Genomic DNA, 12752 nt, shown 5'->3' with positions numbered 1-12752 from the left:
AGCTTCAGTAGCTGCGGCACACGGGCTCAGTAGTTGTGGCTCGCAGGCTCCAGAGCGCAGGCTCAATAGTTGTGGCACCTGGGCTCAGTTGCTCCGCAGCATGTGGGATCTTCCCAGACCAGGGCTTGAACCCGTGTCCCCTGCATTGGCAGGCAGATTCCCAACCACTGCGCCACCAGGGAAGTCCCCCAGCTCTCCTTTTAATTCCAGCACAAGTATCACCTTCTAACAGACTATTTGTTTACTTATTTTATGCATTGTCTGAGCACCCCTCATGTAAATTTCAAAAGAGCAGAATTTGGTGGGTTTTGTTCACTGTGGTGAACGCTGTCTCTGCTGGGCCCACATCACTCCTTGGGCACTCCTTCTCCCAAGTGCACTGGGGCCCAAGGGCTTCCTCCTGCAAAATCCCCTGGGCCTCTGACCCAGGGAGTTCTCCGTGCCAGCCAGCGCCAGGAGGCCGGTGGGCAGGAAGTGCTGGGGAGTTAGCCCCAGGAGCAGCCCTCAACCAGACACGTGGAAATACGTGGGCAAATACCCCAGCTTCCTCAGCCCTCAAGAGGGTCAGTTGAGGTGTGTTCTCCACTGCTCTCCAGCGGGATTTAAGCCCTGGTGACCCAGGGCAGTAACCTGCTCACGAACACACCCTGTGCCAGTTCCCTTCCCTTCCCTGTCTCACTTCCTCACTCCTCTGTCTGCATTTCCTGAAATCACTTCCCAAATAAGCCTCTTGCACTTGAATCCGTGTCTCAGGGTCTGCTTCTGGGAGGCCCAATCTAATATATTCAACTGACTTCTCCCAAGTGAATAGAACAGTGCCTGGCACAGAGTAGGTGCTTTATAAATGTTTGTTGCTGAATGCTATGAAGTCAAACAGTAAAGAAATATTTTAAAAAGTGGAAAAAGAAACCTGCCCAGAGGTAACAACTGTTAGGTTTAATGTCCTTCCTTCCAAATCTTTTTCTACACGCATACAAACATATATGACATTTATCATTCTAAAAAGGGAGGCAACGACATGCCTTGTAATCCCAGCCCTGCCCCTGGGCAGGTCATGTTCTCTGAGCATCAGTTCCCTCATCTGTCAAATGGAGAGAAAAGGACCTATGTCTTGGGGCTGGCTGGGAAGAAGAATTTAGATCATTAACATCCCTACAGCAGTTCCCACCACAAAGCTGTCCTCAATACTCCATAATCCTAGGTATCTGATTTCTGGTCTTCCAGATTATGCAAGGTTCCTGCATGGATTTCCAGCTCCCATCTCATCCTCCAGGTGGTCCGGGAGACAGTGGGTGAGGAAGGTTCAGGGGCCAGTTCTAACTATCCTGTGGACCAGACTCATCCAGCTCCGGACCTTTGCCCCAGCTTAAACACAGGGGGAGGCAGCAGAAAGGGAGAGGAGCAGAGACCCTCCTTCACAGTCCCACACGGGGCCCTGGAAGTTCCTCTGCGGGGTTCCTCCCCGAGTGCCCCATGGGGATGGACAGGTGCAGGCAGAGCCGGAAGCTGAAATTCTTGCAGCGGGAGAAAGGAGGGAAGATGTGAGCCTCTCCCCACATCTCCCGAGACTCCCCATCTTCTGGCCCTTCCTCATTGCTTTTCCTTTCAGAACAAACCGGAAATATTCTGCAGTTTTTGCAAATGATCATTATGAAAACTATTCAGGAACGTGAGAAAATGCCTAGAATACACTAGGAAGATAAATGAACAGGGATGTAATAGTTTGTAGACTCTGCCTACAGGAATTGGGAAATTATGTATGTAAGTAGATCAGGACTGGGAGGGAAGAGAAGAAAATGAAAGCTGTTTCATTTGTCAGAAGTGGCAAACTGTGAAGAAATATTTTTAATTCTTACTTTACATTTCACTAATGTGGTTATAGTGTTTATATAAAAAATAATGATAATGAATTGTCATTAAGAAAACTAAAAAGAAAGGAAGTTCATCAACTGAGCTGAAATAGGACCCCTGCCCACTAGATTCTCCCAGCAAGGTGGGGGGACCACTGTCTGCTCAGCCGTGGTGACAGCTTTATCTCATAGCTCCAGCTGTGAAAAGTGAGCTGGCATTAACAATTCAATGCCCCAGGATGTTGTTAAATGTAAAATGCTGGTTACAACACAGTACATAGTGAGGTCCCAATTTTATTAAGAAAATACAACTCTCTCTCTATATGTTCTTAAAAAAGATGAGAAAGATATACATCAAAATGTTAACAGTGTTATTTGTTATTTTCTTCTTGTGTTTGACTTTCTAAACTTTTTATAAAATGTGACTCACCGTTGATATAAATAAATATATTATGTGAAAATGCTACAAAATAGAACATAGAGTTTAATTCCATTTTATTAATACAATACGTATTTCATGGGTAAATGCATAGGAAAAATTCTAGAAGGATATATATATATGTGTATGTATACACACACACACACACACACACACACACACTTTATATATAGTGAGATAATGACGCTTAGGCCATAATACTGAGTCTCAGAGTCTAAGGGTGTGTGTAAGTGATTAAGTTCAGCCCAGAATTTGGCTTTCTGCTTTCCAACTGTCTCCTTGCCATTACCTATTGTCCTTGTAGGCCTTTAAAAGAAATCCCTTTGCTGATCATTCAGTGGGATTTGGGGACAGAGCAAAAGGAAACACCTGTGTTCAGGCTGCCATCTGTTCCCGGACGTCTACACTCGCTATTCCACAGATTAGTCCCATATACCATTTGGTCACCTCAGCCTCTGTCTTTCAACTACATCTCACAAGATCCTGAGGCTTCATTTGCTAAGGTGCTCAGAACCAAACAGCTGCTCCAGACATGGCCAGACCAGCCAGAGCATGAATTTTCCACAGGGGACTGCAATGGTACAGCCAGCCCTAGCAGTATTCAATAAATGCTCACTCCGTGCGGGGCACAGTGGCTCACAGGATCCCTGGCAGCCAACCTTCTAACCCGTTTGGGAAAACCAAACACGCCATGTGAAAAGTTAAATGCCAATCAGGATTTCTCCAAGTGGGATACAATTGCAAAGTTAGCAAAATGAAAGCAATAGAACATACAAAAGATTACAGAATCATTTGACAAGTACTGCTGCATTTTAAAAAGCAGACTATCAAATTGATGATGACTATAGAAAACAAAGAGAAAATAGAAAAAACATAGACCAAAATATTAATAGTGATTGTTGTGGGGTGGCGGGGATGTGAGTGATTTTTTTCCTACTTTTTATTATTGATTTATTAAAATTTATTTTATTTATTTATTTTTGGCTGCATTGGGTCTTCGCTGCTGCATGCGGGCTTTCTCTAGTTGCTGCGAGCAGGGGCTATTCTTTGTTGTGGTGCGCAGGCTTCTCTTTGAGGTGGCTTCTCTTGTTGCAGAGCACGGGCTCTAGGCGCTCGGGCTTCAGTAGTTGTGGTGCATGGGCTCAGTAGTTGTGGCTCGTGGGCTCTAGAGCGCAGGCTCAGTAGTTGTGGTGCACGGGCTTAGTTGCTCCACAGCATGTGGGATCTTCCTGGACCAGGGCTCGAACCTGTGTCCCCTGCATTGGCAGGCGGATTCTTAACCACTGCGCCACCAGGAAGACCCTAAAAGTACTGTTGTTCTGATTTCAAAAGCAATACAGAATCATTGTGAATAAAACAATACAGATGAAAAAATTTTATTGTAAAACATAGAATATGAAGCTCTTCTTAATTACAATCACACAGATACATTTTTGTTTTTTTAAAGATGGTTTCATTATTTTTTCTCATTTCAAAATTGGTACATATTTATTGGGAAAATATTAGGAATACAGAAATTTGCAAAAAGAAGAAGAGGGACTTCCCTGGTGGTCCAGTGGTAAAGAATCTGCCTTACAATGCAGAGGGCACGGGTTCAATCCCTGGTCAGGGAACTAAGATCCCACATGCCGCGGGGCAACTAAGCTTGCGCGCCACAACTACTGAGCTTGCACGCCTCAACTAGAGCCCGCATGCCGCAAACTACAGAGCCCACACGCCCTGGAGCCTGAGCGCCACAACTAGAGAGAGAAAACCCGCACGCCACAACTAGAGAGAAGCCCGCGCACCGCAATGAAGACTGAGCACCGCAACGAAAGATCCCACATGCCTCAACGAAGATCCCGCATACCGCAGCTAAGACCCGATGCAGCCAAAAATAAATAATAAATAAATAAAAATAAATCTTAAAAAAAAAAAAGAAGACGACGAAGAAAACAAGGAAAAAAACCTCTCAATCCTACCACCCAGAAATAATCACTATTACCATCCTGGTGTATATCCTTCATGTCTTTTTTCCTATGCATGTACATAAAATTCACTTATTTAATTTTTATAAACATGGAATCATAGTATATAGTACACTATATAGTACACAGCTTCTCTTAATACTTAGTGAATATTTTTCCATGTCATTAAATATTCTTCCATTCTCTCCATGGGGGCCCTATTGGCATTTTGAACATAATAAATGGTTCTTTGGTGTGTAGGACTATTCTGTGCATTGCGGGAAGAGTAGCATGGAACATCTCCTCTGCCCCACAGTTATTTTTACAACTAAAAATGGGAGTAGTGTGGTGGAGGTATATCTCCCTCCTGGTCAAGAAACACTCCCCTTATAGCATCATTTCCTAAAAACACTTATTTCATAGAATTATAATAAACATTCATTTAAAAAGGGTTCAGAGGAAAAAATGTTTCAGTAATGTCAGCTGAAAAATGTTACACACAGAACATATCATCTGTATGTTTAATCTGATTAATTCCTTAAAATGAATTCCTTGTAGTGGATATACTTGGCAAAAAAGGTATGTACATTAAAAATGTCGGTATATCACGATACTATCTGTATTATCTAGTACGATCAGGTACCATTCAGTGTTATCTAGTCTCACCCCCTTATCTATTAGATGACCCCCTCCCTAAGGAATTAAGTGATCTGTCTAGTCACACAGGGAATAGGTAGGATTTACTAATCCATCCATGAAGGCTTTTATCTACTGTCATGGATAAGGCATTTGGGTCTATCAGAAAGTCATGCATTTTGGGGGACCCTGGCTGGGGTGGGCAAAGGGGAATGGGCACGGTGTTGAGACCTCAGCAGAGGTCTGGGGGTCTGACAGACAAAGATGGGAATCCCACTCTGTCACATAATGGCTGTGTGATCTTGGGAAAGGCCCTGCTCCCCAACCTTCAGCTTCCGCATCGCTAAATGGCAATTTGAATAAAGAGCCAACAAAACACTTTTCCTTCTCGGTGGACAAGTAAGTTCCTAGCCCCATTTACCTGGAACCCTGACAAAGGTGGAACGTCAGCTGTACTACTAGGCAGCGTTGCTTCTAGTGCAAATGAGTGCTGATTGGTAAACTGTGTCTAGACAGGAAGGGTTATGAAAGAACTATAAATGATTAGTGGAAAACCACGGCTTTTGGGCTACCCTGAGTGCAGTGGTCATTGCTCTTGTAACTGGTCATTGCCCTTGCTGGGATCCTGGAAACTTTGCCTATGGGACTGTTATAAGATTTAGGACGTGGGGCTTCTAAGTCAGGGGGTTCCCACCCAATGTGGTCTCATTCTCTGCACCTGAGAATGTCACCTGGGTGGGCCAGAGAATAGCTCTGGACGCTGCGTGGTCCCCTATGAGAACTCTTGGTGATGAGAAACACCTGAGGCTACCCTGCTGGCACAGTGCATCTCCTGTCCCTGAATCCTTCTAGGCAAAGCCTGTGTCAGGGATGGCCTGTTTGGGTCTTGTGAGTCTGTCTCGTTGAGCCAAGAAGACCCCCAGAGGGGGCACTGTAGGAGATAATAACAATAACCACCTTCTGGTGTGTGAGGATTAAATGAAGTTATATAAACAGAGGTGTTGCCATAGGATGTGACAAGTGTCAGCTCCCTTCTCTCCATCCCAGAAAAAATACCTGTCTTTAGGCTCTTCCACTCGTTTTTTCCTTGGTGGAGAAAGGCTTGTCTCTGGCTTCCAATCTGAACAGTCAAGCCCTTTTTCCTTCTTCTTTGCTTTTACTCTTTCCTCTCTTTTTTCTCCTTTGGGGGGTGCTGGGGAGTGTAAAAACAAAATGGTGATATTGTTCCTTAACTCTCTGTCTCAGCCCAACCCAGGACTTGGGGAGGAAGGAGCAAAGGTCAGGGACTGAGATAGCCTCCCCCTCCCCCAACAAATACCTGTTTAGAAACAAGTGCATATCCAATATGCACATGTGTGTGCAAACTGAAGCTGACACATGGGGACAGAAAGACCTTTGCACACACCTATGCACATATTCATATCAATGTGTATATATAGATATGTATAAACACCCAAGCACACAGATATATATACATAGGAACATGTACAGGAAAACCCACCCATCTACAAATCTCCCACTTGTTTAGACAAGCATTGGCAGTCCCACTAGAGGCCATCTGTCACTTATTAAGTCATTCAACAACCATACACTGAGTGCCTGTTGTAAGCCGGGCACTGACCATCCAGGTGCTGGGAGGAAAACTTGGCCCAAGCGACCCTGCCCCTCTCACCCAGCAGCTGCTTCCAGTTTCTGATGAGGACTTTGGCCAAGGACACCACCTCCTTGTCAGAGCAGTGCTTGCGGACCCCATTCACGGCAACTCCAATCCTGGTGGTCTGCAAAGCGAGAGGGTTAGTGGCCGGTCTGGAAATCAGGACCCACTGGACTGGCTGCCCTAATTGGCAAGACCTGCCCCAGCTCAATCACCCCCTTCCCCTGGCCCAGCCTCTCCCGAGCCCCAGCCTGGACCTGTGGCTGAGGTAATAACCCTGACCTTATAACCGAGGCCCTGACCTGCTGTCCTGAGTGAGGTCAGTGCCCAAGGCCCAGTGCCCTGCAGGGATGGGTAACTGCGGCTCTGGTGAAAAGCTGGAGCAGTGGCGGTGGGTCTGGCTGATGACCAGGACTCCTCCCCATTCTCTGCCCCTTGGTGTCTTTGAGTTCAAGTTTCAGCTTAAGACACAGCTCTGGCTACTACAGCTTGGGTATGTGCTAATTTTTCAGGGCCAAGAGCTTCTGGTAAAGTTTGGGGGCTACATGGGTAACACATGGAGGATCTAAAAATGGGGGGCTTTTCCCTCTCCCTGAGTCACTGGCCTCTTGGATCCCACAGGCCCAGGGCCTTGGGAATTGGGGTACACAAGGAAAGCAAGTCAGTCTTTCCCCCAGACCCAGAGGGCCCCGAGGGCTTAGAAGCTACCCTGCCATCATCTAAAGGCCTGGGTTCCCACCCCCAGAGTACCTCAAGATCCCATCCTGCCGCCTTCCCTTCAGAAGTTCCTCCCAGACCCCATCCTTGGAGGGCTCCCCCTAAAGGGTCTTTCCCTGCCCCACAAAGTCACCCTCCACTCCAGGCACTGGCCATCCCCACCCACCTGGAGTAGCTGGATGGACATCTGCCAGCTGTTCAGCTTCTTCAGGAGGTCGAGGGCCCCTTCCTGTGGGAGGCCACAAGGTGAGGGCTGAGGCCCGTGGGGTCTGCCCCAGGCCCCTCTCTGACCATTGTGTGGTCTCAGTGGGAAGGAGGGTGGCAGGAGGTAGGGAGGAGACTTTTCCAGTGACAGGATACAGGCAGCCAAGTGGTCGAAGGACAGACAAGGAACAGAAGGAGGAGAGAAGAAAAAGCTTCTGCCCCAAACCAGCCCTCTAACTTCACCTCCCACCACCCAGCTGGGTTCAAGCCCCTCTGAGCCAGGGTCCAGCCCTACCCACTCACCCTGACCCCCAGCCATTGGTTCTGCTGTTCCTTCCACTGGGCATGCTCTTCCCTTCTCCATCTCTTCCTCTAAAATTAACTGCTTCATGGCTTATTGCTTCTGCTTTTATGTCTGTATCTGCCTCCCTTCACTTCCCAACTGGGAACGTCTGTAGGTTGAGGACTGTGGCTTTTTCTAAACAGCTTTATAGAAGTATAGCTGACATACAATAAAACACACATGTTGTAGGCTACAATGTGATGAGTTTTGACCTACATATACCCCCCTGAAGCCATCACCACAGTCAAGATAAGGACATAGGGCTTCCCTGGTGGCGCAGTGGTTGAGAATCTGCCTGCCAGTGCAGGGGACACGGGTTCGAGCCCTGGTCTGGGAGGATCCCACATGCCGCGGAGCGGCTGGGCCCGTGAGCCACAACTACTGAGCCTGAGCGTCTGGAGCCTCTGCTCCGCAACAAGAGAGGCCGCGATAGTGAGAGGCCCGCGCACCGCGATGAAGAGTGGCCCCCACTCGCCGCAACTGGAGAAAGCCCTCACACAGAAACGAAGACCCAACACAGCCAAAAATAAACATAATAAATAAATAATAAATAAAAATTAAAAAAAAAAAAAAAGATAAGGACATAGTCAGCATCCCCGACATTCTCCTTGTGCCCCTTTGTTATACATCCCTCGCTGCACCCCCAACCCCTCTAGATGAGCTTGCATTTTTTTAAGGATTTTATAGAAAGTGACTGTAATGGAATTTCGCATCTGGCTTCTTTCACTCAGTGTAATCATTTTGAGATTCATGCACATTGTTGCACAGATCCACAGTTCCTTTTTATTTCTGAGTTGTTTGCCATTGCATGTATATACCACAATTTGTTTATCCATTCACCTGTTAATGGGACTGTTAGGTAGTTTCCAGTTTGCAGCAATTACAAATAAAGCTGCTGGGAACGTTCATGTACAAGCGTTTGCGTGGACATGTACTTTCTTTTCTCTCCGGTGAAGAGGACTGTTTAATCTCTGAGACCTCCGGCTTCAGCATACTGATCTCATCACTCAGGGAGCATCTCCCTGAGTGAATGAATAAAGCAGAAAGCAGAAGGCAGGAGGGGAGAGTGGGAGGGGAAGAAAGGAGACTCGGATGTGAAAAGCTGTTGGCTGCCAGGCCCTGAACAACCCCTCACCCATTTCAGCCTTCTCTTTCTTTCCACCCACTTCCTAGAAGCCAGCCCCGGCCTCCTGTCCTGAGACAGGTTCCCTGGGGAGCACCAGCTGACTGTGTTCTGTATGCCCCGAGTCCTGGTCCCACTGTGCACTGCCAGCCGCCAAGCCCCTCCCTATCAGTCTTCCTGGGCCACATCCCAAGAGCTGCCCTCTGTCAGTCCTCAGCCTCCCTTAGAACTTGGGTTCGTAGTCTGTTTTCCAAGGTGTGACCTGTGGATGTGTGTGCATGTGAACTTGTGGGCACATAAGCCTGCATGTACCACTAATTAAAGGCTTATTATCTGCTGGACACGGTTCTAAGTATTTTACATGCATCATCTCTTCTAACTCTCTCAATGACCCCATGAAGTAGGTCCTATTACTATTCCCATTTTTCCAGAATCATTATCCCATTTTCAGAGAAGAGAAATAGGAACTGAGCTGGGATTCAAACTTAGGCCTTTCGGGTTCCACCCAATATACAACCATGTAGGTAGGTATGGACATAGGTCTGGCTAGACGTGTGCAATCATGAAATATCAACATGGGTAAGTGCAGGGGTATGTTGGTCAATGTTTAACGACAAGTTCTCAAAGGAAAAAAATTGATTCGTAGTGTTTGCCCATTTCTGTGGTGTCAATACTCCTCCCATGGCCAATGTCAAGATACCAATATGCTGTGACTGACCTGAAGGAGGTATTCGGAAGAGATGTGTGATGCGAAACCATATTGATATAACAGAAGTAAATAACCTTCAGACCATAGATGACAGTAAAATGCAATAAAATAATACGGAAGTGATGATTTTGGAGTATTTATGACCTATGTTTTTAATATAATTTATTTAATTGTAAGCATATAATTTAATGTTAAAAATAATGGCTGTATTTAACAACTGGCTTGCAAAATTCCTGAAAGTTCAACAGTGTTAAGCCAGTTCCAGCTCACCACTGGGCGTGTGCCTCTGCATGTCATACTGTATAACTGGGTCATGTTGGAGAACAGCCATGAGCCTGGGTTGTAGCTGGACTCACAAAGCCTTGTGCAAATGTTGCCAGCTGTGTCTCTCTGCATGCACGAATGGGATGCGCAGCCAGCAGTATCTCTGGTCCAGGTGCGGAGCTGCTGTGTGTACGCTGCTCGAAGCATAATGTGTTTATTTGTCTTTGAGGGATGATGGTCGTGTCATAACATGTCTGAACGTGTAAGTGTGGCTGTCTGCTAAGTTTGTAGATTTGCATGTTGGGGTGTAGCTTATTGTGTGCATGCACACGTGTAGGCATGTGTGTAGTTGTCTTTGTGTATCCTTCTGCAAATATAATGGTCAGTGTGTCAGTCATGTCATGGTCAGTAACCACATCTTTTATGTAGTTATGTTCATAGTTGCTTGTTTAGCTATATTGTGTGTGGCTGCATGTACGTAGTTATGTTTGTTGTGTGTGATCATGAGGCTGTTTGGCTGTAAGTCTGAAGCTGTTACAGTTGCTGTGTGCTCCCAGCATCTGACAAAAGCCCTAAGTTGCTGGGACTTCAGTAATTGGCAGTAAACCCCGGGCTTGAGCTGCAACGTGGAAGATCCGTCTTATTACAGGAAGTGTGTCCTCCTCTCCCTAACCACCACTGGGCGGGCCCACTTTCGCTCCCAGAGCAGGCCCCACCTTACTAGGTCACATGCCCAGAGCTCTGTGCCCACCCAGATGCTGCCAAGAACCCAGGCGCAGACGTGGCTGCAGGCTGGCTCTGTGCTACAGGGACCCTGAGGCCAGACTTGCATCTTTCCTGGAGAAAGCTCTGGGTACTTCCACAGGAATCCTCGCCAAGGGACACCATTTCCTCTTCCCATTTCACAGAAGAGGAAATCGAGGCCAGAGAGGGAAAGTAGAGTGGTGGGTCTAGGTCCATAAAAGGAGTGAGGGGAGGCCAGGGCAGGTCCCTTCCTCCGCAGGCAAGCTGCCTTTCTCAGGTCCCCTAAGCTGCCCCCGCACCCCTCACCCAGAGGCCCAGAATCTCCTGGCCCAAACCTGGGGTCAGCAAGGGGCAGGGCTGGGATAACCTGTCTACTTGAGTTGGAATTTGGTTCAGAAGCCCCGGGCTGGGCTCTGCCGCCCCCAGTTGAGCCTGATGACTTGAGGCTCAGTTTCACTGACTTTGGAGCATCCTAGAATGGGGGCTCCCAACACTGCAGGTTTCTGTGTTTCCTCTGGCTGTGCAAAAGCAGGAGTCACTCTCTAAGCCTTCGCAAGCACCAGTCCAGGTCTTCCTAAGGGTTTCACATCTCTTCCACCCTCACCACCACCAGCAGAGACAAAAATGCAGTGACATTCCTTCCCAGGAGGTAGGTAATCTCATCTTCTTACAGATGAAGAAACTGAGGCTCTGGTCTTTATATGGACACCAACTCATTACTGCCCACGTCTACTGGAGAGCTCCCTGACACTCCATCGATCCAGCGACCCCTCCCTCTTCCCTGCTCTAAAACCACCCTTAGGGTCCATCCCTCTCTCAAGCTCCTAGGATTACAGAATGTGCTGGAAACGCAGGTCCTGCTCCAGCACATGCCTACAGATGGTGGGAGGAGGAGGGCCCTGGGACAGGGCAAAGTGAGGGACCTGCCTGCTGGACTACCCTCCTCTCTCTTCCCTCTCCTGGTGAGCTCCAGCCCTCTCCGTCCCAAGGCCAAGTTTGCTTGTCTAGGCAACAGGGTGGCAGCCAACTTGAGCAAAGATCACAGGGAGGATCAAACATTAACTTCAAGTCGGCCCGCAGTAAGGGCTCCTGGCACTGAGCGCTCAGGGATCCGCAGGTAAGGCCTCCATTCCTGATTCCCCGCAACCTCCGGGCCCTTCTCTCCCCCCAGCCTCCCCCGCCCCTCAGCTCGGGCCTGCAGCCGGTCCCCCTTCCCCCGCCCCGCGGGCCCCATGGGCGCAGCGGCTGCCCGACACCTGTTCGGCCCCCGCCCGCCTGGGCCCCAACCCGCGGCCAAGGAAAGGGAGAGTTGCAAACAGAGCAGCTCCTGGAGCCTCAAGCTGTGGGGTTGCGGGATCCGAGGCCCTTCGCTTTTCTCTGCCAGATCCACTCCCGGGGTGTGGGGTGGACGCGGCTCAGCACCCCTCATCAGTTCAAGTTTCTTTTCCCCTTCTCGGGTCACCCAGGATTTTGTTTTCCCCCGTCTCCGGCTCCCCCGTCCCGCAGTCGCCGCCGCTCCCCGGGCTTTGCACACGCCGAGTCCCGGGGCTTCGAGAGTCCTTTTCCAGCTGCCGGTCTCTTCACTCTCTTTCCCGGGCCCTGCACAAGCTAGCCAGGGGCCCCAACCCTGCAGGTCCAGGCGTACGTGCACAAGCCCAGTCTTTGGGGCCGGCACGGTCCACCCCGGAGCCCCGGGCCATGCACACGCCCACCCCGAGGTATCAGCAGTCGCCAAGGGGCGCCGAGCCCTGCCCCGGCCGTGCCTCCCTCCGGTCCCCTAGTCCCGCACGCGCCTCCCGGGCGCCCAGCCAGCACGCGCCCCCGGGACTCCCGGGCTCGCACGCGCTGCGCCTCCCGGGGACTGGGGCTGTGGCCCGAACTCTGCAGCCTCACCGTGTTCTTCCTGGCCACCATCTTCTCCAGCTTCTTGGCGATCCTCAGCAGCTCCTCTTCCTGGCCCATGTTGGCCCGCGACGCCCGGCGGGACGAGGGGCGCAGGGGCGGCAGCCGGGTTCCGGGGGCCGGAGGCGCAAAGGCTGAGGGCGCGCAAGCCGCGCGGGCCCCAGACGCACCCGACACACACGCCCGGCGGGGGCGGGGCTCTCCCCCCACACCCCCTCGGC

At 49.4% G+C, this 12752-nt stretch overlaps 1 protein-coding gene across 2 annotated transcripts in view; it reads right to left on the bottom strand.

Annotated features, from left to right (window-relative positions):
* The window catches only part of TCEA3 (transcription elongation factor A3), a 36233-nt gene extending 23481 nt beyond the window's left edge, over positions 1-12752 (bottom strand). Inside the window, exons 1-4 of one of the 2 annotated variants that reach the window (XM_082367159.1) lie at positions 12523-12752; positions 7409-7471; positions 6544-6649; positions 5928-6063 (exon numbers count right to left, since the gene is read on the bottom strand). In XM_082367159.1, coding sequence (XP_082223285.1) covers positions 5928-6063; positions 6544-6649; positions 7409-7471; positions 12523-12591 — 374 coding nt within the window. In that variant the 5' untranslated portion in view covers positions 12592-12752. The remainder of the gene's footprint in view (positions 1-5927; positions 6064-6543; positions 6650-7408; positions 7472-12522) is intronic. The other variant, XM_082367160.1, reaches the window with a different exon arrangement.

This window comes from Balaenoptera borealis, assembly GCF_965194805.1.
Source record: "Balaenoptera borealis genome assembly, chromosome: 1".
In the NCBI taxonomy this organism is placed as follows: domain Eukaryota; kingdom Metazoa; phylum Chordata; class Mammalia; order Artiodactyla; family Balaenopteridae; genus Balaenoptera; species Balaenoptera borealis.
This window is presented reverse-complemented; position numbering and strand designations above follow the sequence as displayed.